At 47.2% G+C, this 18,533-nt stretch overlaps 1 protein-coding gene across 1 annotated transcript in view; it reads right to left on the bottom strand.

Annotated features, from left to right (window-relative positions):
- TRAM2 (translocation associated membrane protein 2) overlaps positions 1 to 17,794 on the bottom strand; it is a 416,036-nt gene extending 398,242 nt beyond the window's left edge. Inside the window, exon 1 of the mRNA XM_078647585.1 lies at positions 17,570 to 17,794. Within this exon, the coding sequence (XP_078503711.1) occupies positions 17,570 to 17,689 (120 nt within the window). The 5' untranslated portion in view covers positions 17,690 to 17,794. The remainder of the gene's footprint in view (positions 1 to 17,569) is intronic.
- Positions 17,795 to 18,533: the final 739 nt, after the last annotated feature.

Raw genomic sequence — 18,533 nt, 5'->3', positions numbered from 1 at the left:
TTTTTGGGAAAAAAAACTGCTGCTGCACCTCACTCAGTATTATTTCTGGTCAGTCGGCTTGCGAATGTCGATTCTGCAAATGATACATGCACACCTAAAAACGTAACAAATGGAGAAGAACAGATTTTCTAAAATCTAGCAACAGTTTAATTCCAACACTTGAGCAGTACTGACCTCTACGTTGATCTCGCATGAATAAAATATTTAAATGTTGTAATAAAGTCATGATGATGAGCTCTGCAATCACTTATAAGTGATCTGGCTCTAGCTTTGTCGGTAAAGCACAGCCTGGAAGCCCAGTCACATTTGGTCCATGAAGGATCAATTGACAGTCAAAATCAAAGGGGCATGTACATTGTATCGCCCAATCACAAACAAGTACCAGGCAAGTATATTTCCATGAACTATCAACAGATACAATGCTCTATGTAAGACACAAGGTCCTACATTAATACAAAACGCAATAAAAAGCAGGCGTGCTATATATTACGAAGTGTCTGCACTAGAAGAATTTGTGACCATGCTAGAAGACCATGCCATCAGGAATTGAGTGTATATCCATTGCCATTACACTTATAAAAAAATAAAACCTTTGTTCAACGCCCATACTCTAATTTAACCTGGCTCTTTATTAGCCTGGCAAAAGACGGAGCTTCAGACAACAACCCACAATGTCAAAATTAAGGGGCAAGACCCTATCTTTCAGCTGAACAAAATCTCTTTAAAGGGGCACTTCAGGTTAAAGTAAAAATATTCTCGTAAAGAAGTCTCTAACATTCACCAACAAAAGGCATTCCTGAATGTTCCTTCTGCTTGATGAGGTCTGCTTGTGGTTTAAGACCTACTGTCACTGTAAGGACCATTAAATATTGTTATGGATATAAATTAAGGGATAAGTAAGGTTTCTCAAACCAGTATAATGTGTTGACAGAAGGTAGGGCGCCACCCCCCACCTCAGGGGTCAGCTCAGTCGCAAGTTTTCACAAATGCATTATGTTCAAAATGGAAGGAGCAGCATAACACCAACGTCAAGCTTGGTGTACGAAAATAACATGAAGTTAATATCAAGGAAACAAAATGCGAAATGTTGGACGCAGGAAAATAAATTAAACTGCGCCAATATCGAGCTGCTTTACTAATACACCACCTTTGTTTCTCAGCCTTCAAATGCGTTCACTGCGATCTAAAATTGTACTACAATTAGTGCAAGGTGGTCACAGCATCACTTACTGCTTTGATGGATCATTGTTCTCAATATTTTCAAAGTTTGCAAAGGCTGGCTGACTCAACTAGCTAGTAACTCGGAAGTGCGTTGATTCTCAGAGCAAGATCTGCTAAGCAATGATTTACTATCCTACCCTCATTGGGTATGCATTTGAGTGCCATCCCTAAAATCTGGAACAAGACTGCTTCAAGTTCAAGTGGCCTATACACAGAACTCCCCTGGGATCCTCAGTCCTACCCCCAACTGACAACTGCCTGAGCCCTTCCCAACAAAACTTTAAAGGGGAGCAAATGCCTCTGTTTGGCTCCAGAGGTCTGACCTCCCTACTTTGTTTCTGAGGGACTAGGTTTGCCCATGCCAGGTGCAGTGTTAAGAGTTAATTGACACATGCAGAATTCTCCCCACACCTACGTTTTCCCGGAACAGGGCCAAGCACTGCCAATGGCTCTATTGTGTGGGGGAAGCCTTTAATCCTTCTGCTGACCAGCAGAGTAATTAATTTGGCCCAAGTAGGGAGGCAAATGACTGGAATCTGATTATGTTAGAACCAAGGAAATATAATCATTCTTAAAGTGCCATAAGGTGTACAGTTATCAAAAAGGTGAATGGGGGATCTGCAGTTGATGTACATGTTTACCCTAAAATTGATACCAGACCGGTATCTCTAGGCTTCCGTAGGGTGAAACTGTGCTGTGGCACAAATTTCACCAATAAGGTATAACGCATTGAGCTTACTGCTCTCCAGTAAGCGCTACAGAACTACACTATTAATGCCAACTCACATTGTAAGGCCTACTCCAGGTCAGCACCAATCGCTGAAGCATCCCTTCTGTGACAAGCTATCTATATGCAGAACCCTGGATGAGCTAGATGATAGTACACACGCTCAGCTTGCACATGTGTGCTCACGTGTAACCAAGCATCTTACCCTAGCAGAGCAGCAGTATCCTTATTTTAAAAGGCAGTCACTGGTGGTTACCACTCTTAGTCCACTTCCACAGAATTAACAGCAAGCGAGACTCAACCAACTCACAGTAAAAGTCCAAAATCAGGTAGTTAAAAAGAAAAAAATTCAGGAGGATTAAGTGGATGGAACCCATTTCCAACAGCTACCCAAAAGTATCTTCCAACATCAACCTCTGCTCTCAGCATCTTCCCCCCCCCCACAGCCTGCAGCCAAAATTGAGAGACAATTTTCATAGTAGTGTGGGTGTTTCAAGGATGTAAAATAGCAGAACTAGGTATGCAGTTCACCTAAGGTAACCCTGAGAGAGCCAACACATTTTGAAGGCCATTAAACAAACTGAGCAAAACCATGGCAGTAGGCAATATGGGTCATCAAATTAAACACTCGCCTCTGGAATCTGGTGGGACCTGCAATTCAAAAATTCAAGACCAGGCATTAAATCCAATCCAATTCTTTAAAATGTGAGCCTTTAAAATGAGTCCCAGTAACTCTTTATTTACAGCGATTAGACAAAGACAGAACTGCGGCATGAAATATTATGTAAACAAAAATTGGAAAAGCCAACAGGCTTCACCTACAAGAGATATCTTTTAGACATGTTGTACAGCAGCATGGCAACAAGATTGACAAGGTGGAAAAATGCAGTGACAGGGGTAGCACTCTCCACGTCTAATCACTTTTTTCTTCTTATGCCAGGTGGGATGAGGAATTACACAGACAATGGGAGGGTGGGGTGGGAGGGAATAAAAAAAAGGACTATGGGAGGGTGAGGGTAGGAGGTGAGACGCAAGATGGACAGCGGAAGGGTAAGAGGCAACAGGGTCAATGGTGGTGAGAAAGAAGCTATATTAGGGAGCACTGTGGGAGAGGCCAGTCCATACTTCCAGTTATACAAGAGTGCTTAGTGGTCAAACTATGCTCCTGGATACTATATTAAGGTGTAGGTCTAACCAGCTTTAACTGTCACTAGCCTCAGGTTTTGCCATGAATCATAACCAAAATATACACATACAGAAGCTTTTGGTTAGCCCTCTTCATTCATTAGGCTGCTTAAGTGTCATTATCACTTTACATCTGCCCAGCACAGCCTACCAACAACCAAGAAAGAAATGCCAATACTGCTTGTCAATCAACAATTAATTCAACCTAAAAAATGTGTGCACATACCATCAACCATTTTATTTGTCAAAAAGTTTTCAGAAAGTTTTCAATTGGACATTACACAAACATCTGATACATGTTTTAACTAGACATTACACAACAATATATATAACAATCTCAAAAAATCTACAATTCTCTCGCCATCCCGCATTCACTGCAACCATTCTTAAAGAAAATCTAAAGCTCACCGTTCATACTCCTCATACCAAACACTATTGCATTAAATCATAAATCTTTTTTTATCCTATACAAATTTTACATTTTGTGACATCCTATTATACATTTTCTTTTACTAGAATGCAACAAAGCAATAATATTTCAAAATCAGTTATTTGTGGGCCAGTGTTTGGTAGTTTCACAGCCTACAGCATGGGTTAAAGGGTCAGTCCATGTCAGCCGTTCCCCATCTTCAATGTGAGTGACAGCATTTTCATTTTATACCGCTACACATCCACCTACAGAGTAGTCCAGTTCTATCCAAGAGCTGGTAGACCAATCTCTGCTTTCATTTCATTTATTTCTGCAACTGATTATTTTTGTGATGGGTATTTTTGGAGAACATATGGACGCCACATACAGACATTTTTATGTTATTACTTTTTATTTTTACTGAATCTAATCGGGATTTGTAGAGGGCGGCCAATCGCCTGTGAGAGTACCCAGGCGCTGAGATCCTGTGCAGTTGAAAAGCTAGGTCTCAAGTCCCTTCCTGAATTCTATGAGAGAGGATGCTGTTTGGAGGTGAAGGGGAAGACTGTTCCAGGACTTTGCAGCGATGTAGAAGGAGCGTCCTCCGCTGTAGCTTCGGCGGATGTGGGGAGTGTGAGCATGGGAGATGCAGAGCAGGTTCTGTAGAGAGTTTGTGGTAGTTCAGGTGGTGGTTGATGTATGCTGGTACTTGGTCGTGGAGGGCCTAGTAGGCATCTTGAATTGGCATCTTTTCTGGAAGGGAAGCCAGTGGGGGTTCTTGAGGTGGGGGGTGATGTAGGTCCGTTTGGGGAGGTTGAGGAGGAGTCTGGCATCTGAGTTATGTATCGTCTGGAGTCTCTTTAGGAGTATGGAGGTGATTCCTGCATTGAGTGCATTACTATGGTTGAGTCGGCTGGTGACCAGGGCTTGGGTGACAGATTTTCTTGTGTCAACGGGGAGCCATCTGAAGATTTTTTGGAGCATGCAAAGGGTGTAGGCAGAGGAGACTGTTGATCTGGCTTTTCAGGTGAGCTTGCTGTCCAGGATGATGCAAAGACTGCGGGCACTGTGTGTTGGTGTGGGTCCAAGTTCGGCAGTTGTCCTTTCACAGGGATCAGCACTTCAGTCTTGTCAGTGTTGAGGTTCAAGCAGCTGGTCTTGATCCCGTCAGCGATGCTAATCATGCAGATGTGGAAGTTGGTCTTGGTAGTTGAGGCGTTTTTTGAGAGTGCGAGGATGAGCTGAGTGTCGTCTACATAGGGAATGATGTTGAGGCCATGGTCTCAGACGATGTCGGACAGAGGCTTTCATGTAAGGGTTGAACAGGGTGGGGCTCAGAGATGAGCCTTGCGGGATGCCGCAGATGATGCTTCTGGGTTCCAACATGAAGAGAGCCAGGTGGATTCTCTGGGTTCGTCCAGTCAGAAAGGATGTGGCAGAGGCTCTTAATGAGGGTGCAAACAACAAATCCTGTGCACACGCATGTGAGTAAATCAACAAATGGGGGCGTGGCTACGGAAGCAATGGTGGCGGACGTGTTCGGGTAGAGCTCTGGATGGGGCTCCCCCGAACAGGCTGATAACTCCGTCCAAAGAAATATATATATCTCCTACTGGCGGTCGCCAGTAGGTAGGTAGAATATATATATATATATATATATGGAGGGATAGAGAAAGATACAATGGTACCAAAATGGATCTCTGACAAACTGGTTGACAGTTAAGTAATCCCACTGGAGGGATGTAAATAATGTCAATATGGTCCACAAATAAAAATTATTCATGATGCAATGAATAACCAAAAAACACTGACTTTTGCATAAGTATCTAACTTCACAAAACAGACTCTTTTTTATTAAAAACTACAAAAACCACAATGCCTAGAGTTAAACAGGATGTGAGGTAACATCCAATGTCATTGGTTACTTTAAAAGTTTTGAAAAAATGTAAAAAAAGTGATCGTGAGCAAGGTGCCAGGAGCACTGAAACGCGTTGATCGTTTTGTTTGTTTCCATGCTGGAATAATTTAATAATAAATTTAATTGTGGAAAGGCAGCGCGTGTGCGCCCATTACTTTCGTGAATTCGGAGGAGTGAGAAATATTGAACGGCGAGGTTCCGCCGTAGGGAAACGCACCCACATTGAGCGCTCGCAGGGCTGGGAAACCAGGAACCGGCGTGTGAAGATATATATATATATATATATATATATACACACACTCTACTGTAGCAGCATATATGTGGGGCGTCAACCTGGTGCCGTGGCCTCGATCCGGACTCCCCTAGGCACCAAAGTGCACCATCTGCTCGGCGTGGCCGCTGGCTGCATAGTCCCAGAGCGATTGACCCACACTACGCAAGCCCGGGGTCTAGCCCTGCCCACAAGGCCGCGAGTGATGGCGTAGATGCCGAGACCAGCCAGCAGCTGACCCTGTCTGGGGTTCCGGTCCTAATGCCTGCCGCTGGATGGTATGCCGCGACTGAGGACCCGACCGCCCTGCCCACCTGCCGCAGCGGGTGCGGGTTGATGCTGATCGCCGACAAACATTGCAGCAAGCGGGGGACTGTGAGCGGCCGCGATTGAGCTCCCAGAATGGCCGCTAACAACATTGCAGAGCTGCCCTAAATGACCCCTGGCCCCCCCGAGGTAACATTGCGGGCGCTCGCCTCCCAGCTGCCCGGAATCATCTTGCTGGCGGAGTGCGGGGAATGAGCACAGCTCCGGCGGTGCTGTCCACAAAATACAAGGCATCGCTTTAGCCTGGCTTGATGTCTGATGGAGGCAGAGGCTGGGGGGGCTTGAAGTTTGCAGACCCAGTCTTGCCTGATCAGGTGGCTGCTTCCTGCGCGGCATGACCGGGAGGGGTGGCCCCCTCTCCTCCTGCAGACGACCTGAGGATGGCCGCTGTCTGGACTGATATTGCTGCCGCCGTTGCCGGAGAGGAGCTGTAGTGATTATACTCCCCGTAGTGGATTGTGAGCTGCGACTGCTTGCTGCTTCTTGGATGTCCTGCGCCAAACTGGGGGTGAGAGGCACACTGTGGTTGAGACCATCGGGACATTCTTGACTCACTGTGGGAACCCGGGAGGTTTACGACCCGCCAGAGGTCCATGGGAGCGGAGGCGAGGTTGTGGGACGACGCTGCCTAGGACGCCACGAACACTGCTGTACCTGAGGTTTGGTACTCCACTGAGAGTCTTTTACACATTGTCACCCCCAGCTTGCCCTGATCAGCACTTCATCACTGAGAGTGGCATTGGTGGCTGTGTGATGGCAGTGGAGCCCGGTCGCACTTGCACCGGGCGGAGCACGGGGTTATAGCTTTCCTGGGAATCGCACAATACTCCACAGACACTCACTTATCTTACTAGGTGGACGGCGGGGACACCTGGAGGTTGGTACCCCTGCGGGATTGTTGTTGTATGGGAGCTGGGGCATAATCCTGGGGCCCGGACCATCATCCTGGCGGCCGCCATACAGATGGAGTGAACACACTACCATATGATTAGGCCGCCGCTGTTGTATCTCACATGCTGTATCTGGGTGGTCCCCTGGTGCAGGAGTCTGTGGCTGGAACCTGCTCGGTGCGTCACCGACCCTGACCCAACTTGATTTCCTGTTGGACAGAGAATTGAAGCACTCCTTCCTACCAAGACCTAGGTGACTGTGTGCTACGGTCGCCGACGGAGGTGTAGGGGAGGATTCGGGAAGAGCGGATAGCGGGACTCCACCGCTTTGGCCGTGACTTGTCGAATAGTGCTGCCTGAGGCCCGCTAGCGCTGGAGCAGAAACCATAGTGGCGCATACACACTGGTGACGCTACGTAGGACTCCTTGGGTGTGAGAACAGCAGAGGTGTACTGCGCCTGTACCTGATGTCGGCAGAACCAGAGCACGGACCGGAGCTGGCGGACCGCAGGCTGCACCCACGCCATCCAAGCCCAAATCGGCCAAAATGGCTAAGCAGGGATCTGCGGACCAGACTGCAAGCAAGCTGGACGCGGCGTTTGCCGCAATGGAACGTTTGGAGGAAAACGTGAATCAAACCCGCACTTCCCTGGAATCTAAAAATCGATAAAGTGGCTCTCGACCTTACGCATCTGCACGCCGATCACCAGAAACTGGCGGACCATACCACTGCTTTGGAATCTACGCTTGCTGATCAAACCGCAGGTGACGCAATCGGATAAACAAGTGCAAGACTTGCTGAATCGTGTGGAGTTCCTGGAGGACAGAGCAGAGGATGCGGAAGGGAGGGCGTGCGGAAATAATATCCACATAGTGGGTGTGCCGGAAAAATGGGAAGGGAGAAAGCCTGCCCTACACATGGAGACCTGGCTCAGAAATCTGCTGCCAGAGGAATCTCTCTCCTCACACTTTGTCATAGAGCGTGCTCACAGGGTCCCGGCAAGACCCCCCTCCCACGGGATCGAATCCGCGGCCCCTGCTTCTTCGGATCCTTAACTACCGGGATAGGGATGCCATTCTACAGGAGACCAGGAAGCTCCAGGACGTTCACATAGACAACCACAAAGTGATGTTTTTCCCGGACTACACCATCCAGGTACAGTGCCAGAGATCCTCGTTCATGGCGGTGAAGAGACGTCTGAGGCAAAATGACTTGAAATCCTCCCTGTTGTTCCCTGCGGGTGGTAGCCAACGACAAAACGCACTTCTTTAATACCCCGGAGGAGACGAAAGACTGGCTAGACACATTCACCAATGCGGGACCTCGGGATAAACCTGTAACTGCACAACTGCCCAGGTTGAAAGGCCCTTTTCGTCGCCGGCACAGGGAGCGCAGATCAATAAGACTGTGAACATCGCCCTCACCACCGATGGGCCCACACTCTGAGTTGATTCTCAGCGGGCAGCGAGACGCCTTGTAGGTGGTGGCGGAGATCAGCGGGTCACCAAGGACTGAGGAGGCATCCAATTCCAGCCAACGAGACTTGTCTAGTGATGACGAACGGATATACGGCCTGCAGAATTCGCAGGACTCGACCAAACAACTAGATGTCACCCCACAGATGGCGGACTTGATAATGTGAATTCGACAGGGTTTTTCTCGCTGCCGGGACAACGGATGGAGGTATAGCGGTATGTAAGTGGTGACAAACACACACATGAAACATCAGTCGTTGTCCTCCTATAATGTTCACTCACTGCTGGATTGTCGTTGTGCCTTGGGGGGGGGGAGGGGGGGGAGGTGGGGGGGAGGTGGCGAGACTCAAGTGTGTATTTTGCTGTTATCCTGTGGACGCCCAAGCACCTGACCCACCTGATATGTGCTCCTGAGTCAATATGCGCAGGTTGTCACATCCAGATTGTATTTGGCCTGTGAATGGGGAGCCCCTGGGATGCAAGACACGTTAATTATCTAACCTAGAGTAGTCCGTAGTGCACCCCCCCTGGATTGTTTGAACTGTTATCTCCATTAGGAGGTTTGGACGATTGCTACTTGCATTTTCACCCTTTTGGTATTACGTATGGTTATGTTTTTTTTTTAGATTTTATGTTGAGACATCATTTGTTATGAGCAGTTTTATGCAAGGATATGGGCTGGCGGTCGGAGTACTAGACAGGATGTATGACGCTAAGCTGTATTTAATGTATGTATCTGTTGGGCTGCTACAGACACATGTTTATTTGATGTACTGCGGGGATTAGGTCTTCATTTAAGATAGGTACATGGAATGTGAGGGGGATGCATTCGCAGTCGCGTAGATATCAGATCTATTCACACCTCAAGCGACATCATATACAAATTGCCTTGCTGCAAGAGACCCATGTGGCCAAGTCAGAGATACAACATTTACATCGTCGCTGGCGTGGCCAATTATTCGCCACAGGGTACTCAGCATTTGCGCGAGGCGCGCTTATATGGATGAGGGCGGGTGTTCCACTCACGATCACACAGTCGCTGGTGGACGCGGAGGGGAGGCATGTAATAATCAGGGGCGCTCTGGACGGCCGGCAAATAGTGATTGCATCGATATATGCTCCCAATACAGAGCAGGCTGCGTTCTTTGACAGAATTTCACACATTCTTGCGCCCTGGCACGGCGTCTCTATGATCTTAGGGGGCGATTACAATAGCGTCCTTGATGTCTCACTGGACCGCTCCTTCCCGCCTCTACCAGGTACAGGCGCATACCACGCAATGAGGGCATTGACTAACTGGACTACGCACTGGCGCCTGAAGGATGCCTGGAGGCATCGTTATCCCCAAGACAGGGTATATTCTTATTATTCAGGAGCCCATGACCTACATGTGCGACTGGACCGTTACATGCTCTCAGACGAACTGCTCCCCCACGTATTGTCGGTTTATTATTTAGATCGGACACACTCTGACCATAACCCGCATGTTTTGGAGGTAGCATGGGAACGCCCCCGTCCACCGTTCCCAACCTGGCGGCTGCAACCAGACCTTTTGCTGGATGCGCCCTTCAGAGACCTACTGGCTGCCAATATCTCCCGATACTTTGAGGAAAACACCGGCACGGCCACGACCCCTTTGGTGGAGTGGGACGCTTTCAAGTTTGTGATAATGGGGGACTGCCTTGGAGCATAGGCAGGCATGAGGCGACAGCTGGAGGCGAACCTCACTCGCCTTGAGACTGACCTGCTCCGAGGAGAGGAAGCGGCGTTGGAGGGTAATATTGGTATTCTAGAGCACTCTAGACATGAACATTCGAGGTTATTGGACCGTCCCCGTAATTTAAACTATGCAGCACATTCAGCACGCACCCATCACATGGGAGACAAACCTGGTAGGCTGCTGTCATGGCTAATACGGCAAGACATGGCTGTTACACCTGTGACGGCGATACAGAACGTGCAGGGAGTTATAGTACACACCCAAAAAGATATACACTGCGCATTCGCGGACCACTACCCCATAGTATACAGGTCTTGCCTGACACCACAGATACAGACGTACAAAATTTCCTGTCATCTCACGGTTGGTCAGCAAGAAGAAGTAGGTGCTCCTTTGTTGCCGGAGGAAATAAGGGACATTATATACTCTCTGTCGAACGGCAAAACGCCGGGCCCGGATGGACTACGGGCTGAATTCTACAAGGCATATTCGGATATTTTGGTACCAGAGCTGCTACGGGTATACGCGGCGGCGCTGGAATACTCAACGCTTACCCCCACACAAAATGAGGCAAAGCTGGTTTCTCTTTTGGAGCCAGACAGGAACCCTGTCCTCCTGGGATCTTATCGCCCACTGGCCCTGGTAAACACTGACTATAAAATTCTTGCATTGTTCCTGGCTAAACGGCTTGCCCCATTTGTACCAACTTTGGTACATACCGACCAAAATGGGTTTATACCTACTAGGAGCACCTCCCTAAATATTCGGCGAATATTCCGAATCCAAAGATATGCCACGAAACGCTGGCCCAGATCTGGCTGTCTAGTGCTAGACCTGGAGAAGGCTTTTGATTTGCTGGAGTGGCCTTATCTTGCAGCGGTCTTACGTAAATATGAGCTGGGGGATGACTATCTACAGCTAGTACAACTGCTGTACCAGCGACCCATTTTACGGGCTCGCACGGGAAAGCTCCTGTCAGATGAAATCAGGTTGAGACGAGGGACCAGACAGGGGTGCCCCCTGTCTCCATTGCTCTTTTCCCTGGCTATGCAACCGTTAGCAGCTCTGCTTCGAGAGGGTGGCGCGGAGTGGGGCATCCACCTTACGTGATGGACTGCATACTGTGTCCCTGTATGCGGATGACATGTTGTTGTATATACAGGATCTTCATGCTGTGCCACCGGAGATACCAGCACTGTTCAGTGGTTTCGAGGCGATATCGGGCCTCAGGGTAAACTGGGCAAAATCAGGCGCTTACTCTTTCTGTGCAGATGTGGCTGGGGCCGATATCATCTTTAACGGAACCAGACTTAATTGGTATCCGACCACGTTTAGATACCTAGGAATATATATTTACAGATCCCCGGCAGATATACTGGAGGGTAATCTGGTCCGCGCTGTCTCCTCGATCAGAGCACAGATGCAATTTTGGAAGTCCTTGCCACTCAATGTGATGGCCCGCGTCACCTTAACCAAAATGATAGTATTTCCCAGGTTATTATACTACTTTGCAAACCTACCGGTGTATATCCCGGTGAAGCTCTTCAAGGAATTAGAGGGGATGCTTCGTAGCTTGATCTGGAATGTGGGGAGACCTAGGATAGCACTGCAGAAACTATATGCACCCCCGGAAAGTGGCGGCTAAGCAGTCCCGCACCTGGAATTATATTATTTAGCAGCACAATTACAGTGGGTCACAAAGTGGCTCAGCGGCAAAAGCCTAGCAGATACGGCAGATGGGGACGCAGTTTGGACGCAGGCCCAGATCTGTGGATTGTTTCACCCACTAGGAAAAAACCCTCGCACTACACAAATACATATCGAGTTAGCTTACAGATGTTTCAGCAGAAGCCTTCACCTCACGAAAGACACACTCCCATATGCCCCGGTATTACCGCTTCTCGGGACACCCAGAGGCAAGGACCCTATAACAGACAACATTGACGCCTTGGACTGCAGCGGGTGTGGAGACACTTGGAGATTTGTACGTGGATGGCACCTTACTACCTTTTGCGACACTGACGGCAGACACTGGATTATCTGCGGGCCAATTTCTTTTACACACAGCCCTTATACGAACGCTCACACAACAGCGGGGGGGATATGTCCAATAAGTCGCAGACTGCAATTAATTTTATATCTGCACGTAATGGGGGGTGGGATCACATGTGATACATTGGTTGGTACAGGCCCTGCTCATCCATGTACTGAAGCCATTACAGAGACTCTGCACATACTGGACAGAGGACGTCCCTGGACGGATAGAGTGGGAACGAATTCTAGCCAGCGCCACGCACGTACCGCGAAATTCACGATTCAAACTCATACAAACTTACATATTACATAGAGCGTACCTCTCACCAGATAAAATTAATAAATATTTGAACGTCAACACTTCCAAGTGCCCAAGGTGTCACTTTCTGGGCGCTGATCTATTGCACATGTTGTGGTCCTGTCCCCTGCTTTAACCCTACTGGCGCGCGATTGTGGACGCACTCACCAGCTGCACGAACATTGAGACACCCTCCACGTGGGAAGTCTGCATCCTAGGGTTTTACAAGAGAACCAAAGCCAATAAGACAGGCTCCAGGTTTCGGGACCTAGGCCTCATAACAGCAAAGAACCTCATAACTAAGAGGTGGAAACATAAGGATCCACCAGAGGCGTCACACTGGGCGAAGTCGCTTGAGGTCTGGGCACGGGCGGAGAGCACCACCCTGCACAGGGAAGAAACTGAAGGGTTGCAAAAATATCCAATTGCGCAGATCTGGGACGACATGCTAGGGAACTTCACACAGTCTAATGCCACACTGCAGACACCTCCGGTGCAACTAACGGGAATTGACACCTGAAAAGCCGCCGGGACGCTGGCACTGAGGTCTCTTCACATACCACCCTAAGTGCACTAACGGGGCTAGGCAGACGCCTCTCATTCCCTGAGAAACACAATGCGGGGCCAGCCCCTGCAGTGCATTACCTCTACAACCACGCACTCACACAGAAAGTTAAAGTACCAGCCCATGCACTATACCTGTACACCAGCCTAGTCGCGGGTTTATCCAAACGATACTTCAGACATTTGGAACGTATGCCCTTGCTTAACTGATGTCTCTCTTTCTTATGTTTTGAATCACTGTTTATAGTAGTTGGATGAGGTTAAATTGTTGTTATATAAAATAATATCTAATGCATGACCTTGAAGTTGAAATGTATATTGAGCCACTTGCCTGTGACGAGTAGCATACTGCAAGCTTAGTGTTGGGCCTTAGCGTGAAATATACATGACTGTATGCATTGATGCCATAACGAATCACCCTCACTGCCATAGAAAGGTGCCCTAAATACTTTTGTCTTGATCCTTCACTGGAGATGGCAGAATGTGCAGGCCATAGGAGCCCAGAGAGACTTGTCTACAACAATGTAACTCGTATATACTGGATATGGTTGTCACCGATGAAACCTGTTAGAACTGTTTTTGATCAATATGCACTGAGTTATAGAACAGGTGATATCGAAGACAAGTAGCCATGCGCAGATGCTTGTGGACCAATGTATCGGGAAAAATAAAAATGCAATAAAGATATATATATTTTTTTAATGTGAGTAAATCAACAATATGAAACCATTTCAGTTGGTCAAGGACAAAGAAACTGATGTTCTTTCTTTGGAAAGTCGATTTTTTATTGGTGTGTTGATTCGCAAACCAACCAATGAGGGTGTGGTGAGATACGGAGTCGAACAAAATGCATCCTTGCCAAGGCCTGACATATTGTCTTCGGCAATGACATAGACCTTTTGATCAAAAGATTAGATCAGGGGAAACAGTTATCTTAGTAAAATACACATAAGATGTTCAGTGCACTGAAGGATATTCACCAACATCAGCTATTACCACCAGCACAGCAGGTACTGGGCACACGTGTAGGGATAAACAGTGTTGGTACATAAATGATAGTGGTCATAGATTTAAGCTACTCTCCCATACAGCCCTGAAGAGTCACAGGTATCACCCTGTTGACGAAACACGTGTCGGCTGGCGTTGTATGTTTCTGAAGACAAAAGCTACATAAAGAAATTGTTTGTCACACTACCAATGTCTACTTGATTTCATGTAAATCTCTCAGTACCAACACTGTTTATCCCTACACGTGTGCCCAGTACCTGCTGTGTATTGTTCTGGAGACTAAGGTTCTCACCTTTAGCTCAACCACGAGGTTTAGGGTATTTCCTCCGCACTGGTTGCACCGTGAAATCTGTTATCTGTACCACTTGCTAACCATGTATACCACTGTTTGAGCGCCAAAGTCCAGCACAATTCCAAAACCCCACGCAGGCCTTCCAGCTATTACCACCAGATCTGGTCTTTTCTGGTGGATACATATGTGCTGGACAAATATGGCTAAGCATATTGACAGGAATGTTAACAGTCGGTTTCATAACGCAATAAATAATGTGACTGATCACCAATTCAATGGTTCACACAGTAACCTTTGATGGGCGAGAGGCCATGACAATCTCTCAAAATGTTAATTCCTTGAAGATGCACATGGTCTCTAATGGTGCATATAGACTCTGGTGATATATATATATTAGTCCTACATAATAATTATTTCTCCTTTTAATAGATATTCTCCTTGCTTGTTATATGGTTGCTGCTTGTTTGTATGGTAGTTTCTGCTGTACTTTAGGGTTCATATTGCTTATGTTTTTTTGGGGGTTTTTTTGCATTGTTTTATATAGCGCGAACTTGACCCAAACTGAATCAGGCATCAGAGTGCTTTACATAGCACCAGTTACGTTATATGAGGACACACATTTATTTTTGTTAGGAACAGGGAGATTAAGTGATATACCCAGAATCACAGGATGTTTGGCGTAGTTACCAAGACTCGAACCCAGATCCCCAGGTGCGAGGTCGAGCCTTCTGTGTTGGATAGTGCCTCTTCCAGTGATTGTCACTCCTGTCAGTAAACATGGAGTCTTGCTAGTGGCTACTACAATACTATATTAGGGCCCTGATGCTGAACATAAAAATATTGGTGGCCATTTTCCCCGCAGCTGAACATGAACATGCTCCTAACCTCTGCTGTGGTTACAGTTCAGCTTTAGAGTATATAGCCAATGCCAGGGGATATTACCAGAATGGTACTTTAACCATGCAGCCTTTAGCATGCTGTGCCTTTAGCAAGCAAAGATTCCCACACAAGTAGGTACCAGATAGAACATTTTAGGTGCTTTCCAATGCAGGGGGGTTAGGTGCAGGACCTTCCCTTGGGTCAGGCCCTGCTCCAACCCGGCTGCAGGCAGCTTAACCTTGCTGAGTACAGCCTTAAGCAGTGTGCAACGGGAGCTTGGCCACTCGTGGTGGATTGGGCGCCGAGCCAACCCCCATACTGCACACAGCCAAAGGCTGTTCACAGCATGGGGGGTAGCTGCCCTCAGCAGGGTTAAAAACACAGACATTTGAAGGGGAGAAGATTTGGAGTGTCAGGAGGAGTGTTGTAGATTGTTCCATTGCTCTGAAACTTAATCAATCCAAAACTGTAATATTGTACCTGGAATGGCAAGAGAGTTTGTCATTGTTCAGTTCAGCATGTATGACACTAGCTAAAACCATGTTTAAAACTCTGCTAGAAATGGGAATGATAACCAGAATTGGACCTGGGAACGTATTATCATAATGGGAAGTTTTACTTGTGGAATTGGGCAGATCAAAGCAATTGTTGGTCTTGTATGTTGTAAAAAAAGGAATAAAATAGTTCAATTTAAAAAATACCTGCTAGAAAAAAAAACACATTTGAGGAAAACAGATCTGTAGTGCCAGTGTTGTAAAGTGTTCCAAATAAAGGAGCTGCTCTCCACCAATAACTTGGGAACCACCCAGAATTAGCTATCAATCTATATCTATATACACACACACACACACACACAATTACTTCTGTCACCCAAAAGATAGGAGTTTTTAGGTTTCAAAGATGGGTGGGGGAAGGGGTTGTAACAGGTTTTTAGGGATAGGTAGGGTAAGAGGTAGTACACGATGTTTTAGGGTTCATGGCTGGAAGGAGTATGGGCTAGGAAGGGTTTTAGGGTTCAATGATGGAATAAGTGATGGGCTATGGATGAGGAGAAATGTTTTAACTATATATCAGTTATAAAATGGGGTATGTCCCTCATTTTAAAAAGAAAATAATATACATATTTTTTTTGTAAATGGGTTTTAGGGGGATTCTCCCCAAATAAAGCAATTTTAATATATATATATATATATATATATATATATATATATATCAATACTTATTAGCTGACTTACTTACTCCCCGGACAGTGGGTATGACCCCTGCAATGGAATAAAGTGCATGACTGATAGCTGAAGCCCCTAATCCACAGTGACAGGTAACCGCTAGCCTTCTTAGACACTACTACATATTCTGGGTATACTAATCCAGACAGATCTAGTTATACATCTTCTCTTTTGAGTACACAGCCCCCCAGCTTGTAGTTACACAATGCTGGTGACTACAGTGATGCTAAATTGTCAAAGGTCATGGATGCCACAGTCAGCCAATCCTGGTTTTTACTGCAAACACAACAATGATGGACAGAATGTGGATCAATGTCACACATTCACCCCAGTCCAAAGATCTGGGCCCAAATCCATCGTTTTTCCACTCCACACCACCCTGGGTTAGACAATGGCAATATGCAAATCAGCGCTGACCCTGTGCCCCATGGGAACAGTCCAGTCCGAACTACAAAAGCCATGTCCTTCCCAGAACGGAAACAAGCATCCGAGGACCGGCCCGGTTTCGAGGTAACACCTCTCATCAGCCCGGCTAGCTTGATTCCAGTGGTGTGGAGTAACTGGGACTCACGTCTGAGCATCCCCAGTACACTTTGAGCGGTAACTGCAAACACAACAATGATGGACAGAATGTGGATCAATGTCACACATTCACCCCAGTCCAAAGATCTGGGCCCAAATCCATCGTTTTTCCACTCCACACCACCCTGGGTTAGACAATGGCAATATGCAAATCAGCGCTGACCCTGTGCCCCATGGGAACAGTCCAGTCCGAACTACAAAAGCCATGTCCTTCCCAGAACGGAAACAAGCATCCGAGGACCGGCCCGGTTTCGAGGTAACACCTCTCATCAGCCCGGCTAGCTTGATTCCAGTGGTGTGGAGTAATCCTGGTTTTTAGGCAAGGGGCGTTTTCAGTCTGGAATAGACGTTTCGGTACTCATAATAAAAGTTAGGCTCCCTACCAACGTCTGGCTAAAAATCAAAGAAAAGATGCGAGAGACACACTACAATCGGCCCACTTGACAACCAAGTGGATACGGTCCCTGTCGGGAGATATGACTCCCACTGGAAAATCCTTCCCCCGGTACCCGTCCCGCGGACAAGCAGCCCAAACTGCTCACCTCGAACATCAGCGCGATGAGTACGCAGACCAGGAGGCAGAAGCAGATGTCGGCGTGGTTGTGGATAAAGAACTCCTGGCTGAAGAGCGGGTAACTTTTCGTCCTCCTGCGAAAAGCCATCTTCCTTCCCCAGCACCCGTTCCCTCAGCCTCCGTCCACAACTTCTGCAGCGGCCCCGGCCAACTTCATCCCAAGCCCTGCCCCTTGCTTGGCCACACCCACGCCGGTAGCCGCCCCCTGATGGTCCAGCAGGAGAGCATGCGAGCATGCGCACTCCTGCCAGTTGTCGGACAAATGTATTTCCACGGAGTACGTTAACGGAAGAAGCTGGCAAATATTCCGCGAGGGTCTAACAATGTATTCCAAGAAATGCATGGTACAAAAAATTAACGATATCGACAAATAATTCATTGGAGTTCTTTTTCGTTAAGGAACCTTGTCACACCTATGTGCAATAAACTATTTAAATATTCACTGTATGATATTTTACTGCAGAAAAACGTTGCTGCAGTCCTTGTAAACTTCATTTTTTCATTTTTCCGTCATCCTTTTGAGTCTTAGTGGGTAATTCCCATTGAACATTTTGCACTCAAACATGGCCGCCAAGATTGCTCGGCTTGAAAGCCTGACTAAGGATGCAGCTTAGACCGCATATTCTACATTAACCTTTTGTCACCCGTGGGCCAGGTAACGGGACGTGGAATGAATACGTTGGTAGTAGTAGCAAACTTACTCTACTTATGAAAATGTTTTGCCAATATCCAGTGATTCTTCCCCCAGAAGAACATTTAAGCAATTTACAAACAAACTACTTTCCCATCAGTTTGAAGTTTTTTTCTGCTAGCCTGGTGCAACTTTAACAGTTTCATGCAAAATACCGTCCCAGCCGAGCCCCGGCTCCGCCCCAGTCCTGCCCCTTTTCCCATTCCAGTGTAGAGACCGGCTGCTCTGACCCCCCTTTTAC

Source organism: Lissotriton helveticus, chromosome 6, assembly GCF_964261635.1.
Source record: "Lissotriton helveticus chromosome 6, aLisHel1.1, whole genome shotgun sequence".
NCBI classification, from domain to species: Eukaryota; Metazoa; Chordata; class Amphibia; order Caudata; family Salamandridae; genus Lissotriton; species Lissotriton helveticus.
Note: the sequence above shows the minus strand (reverse complement) of the source record. Positions and strands in the feature narration are given on the sequence as shown.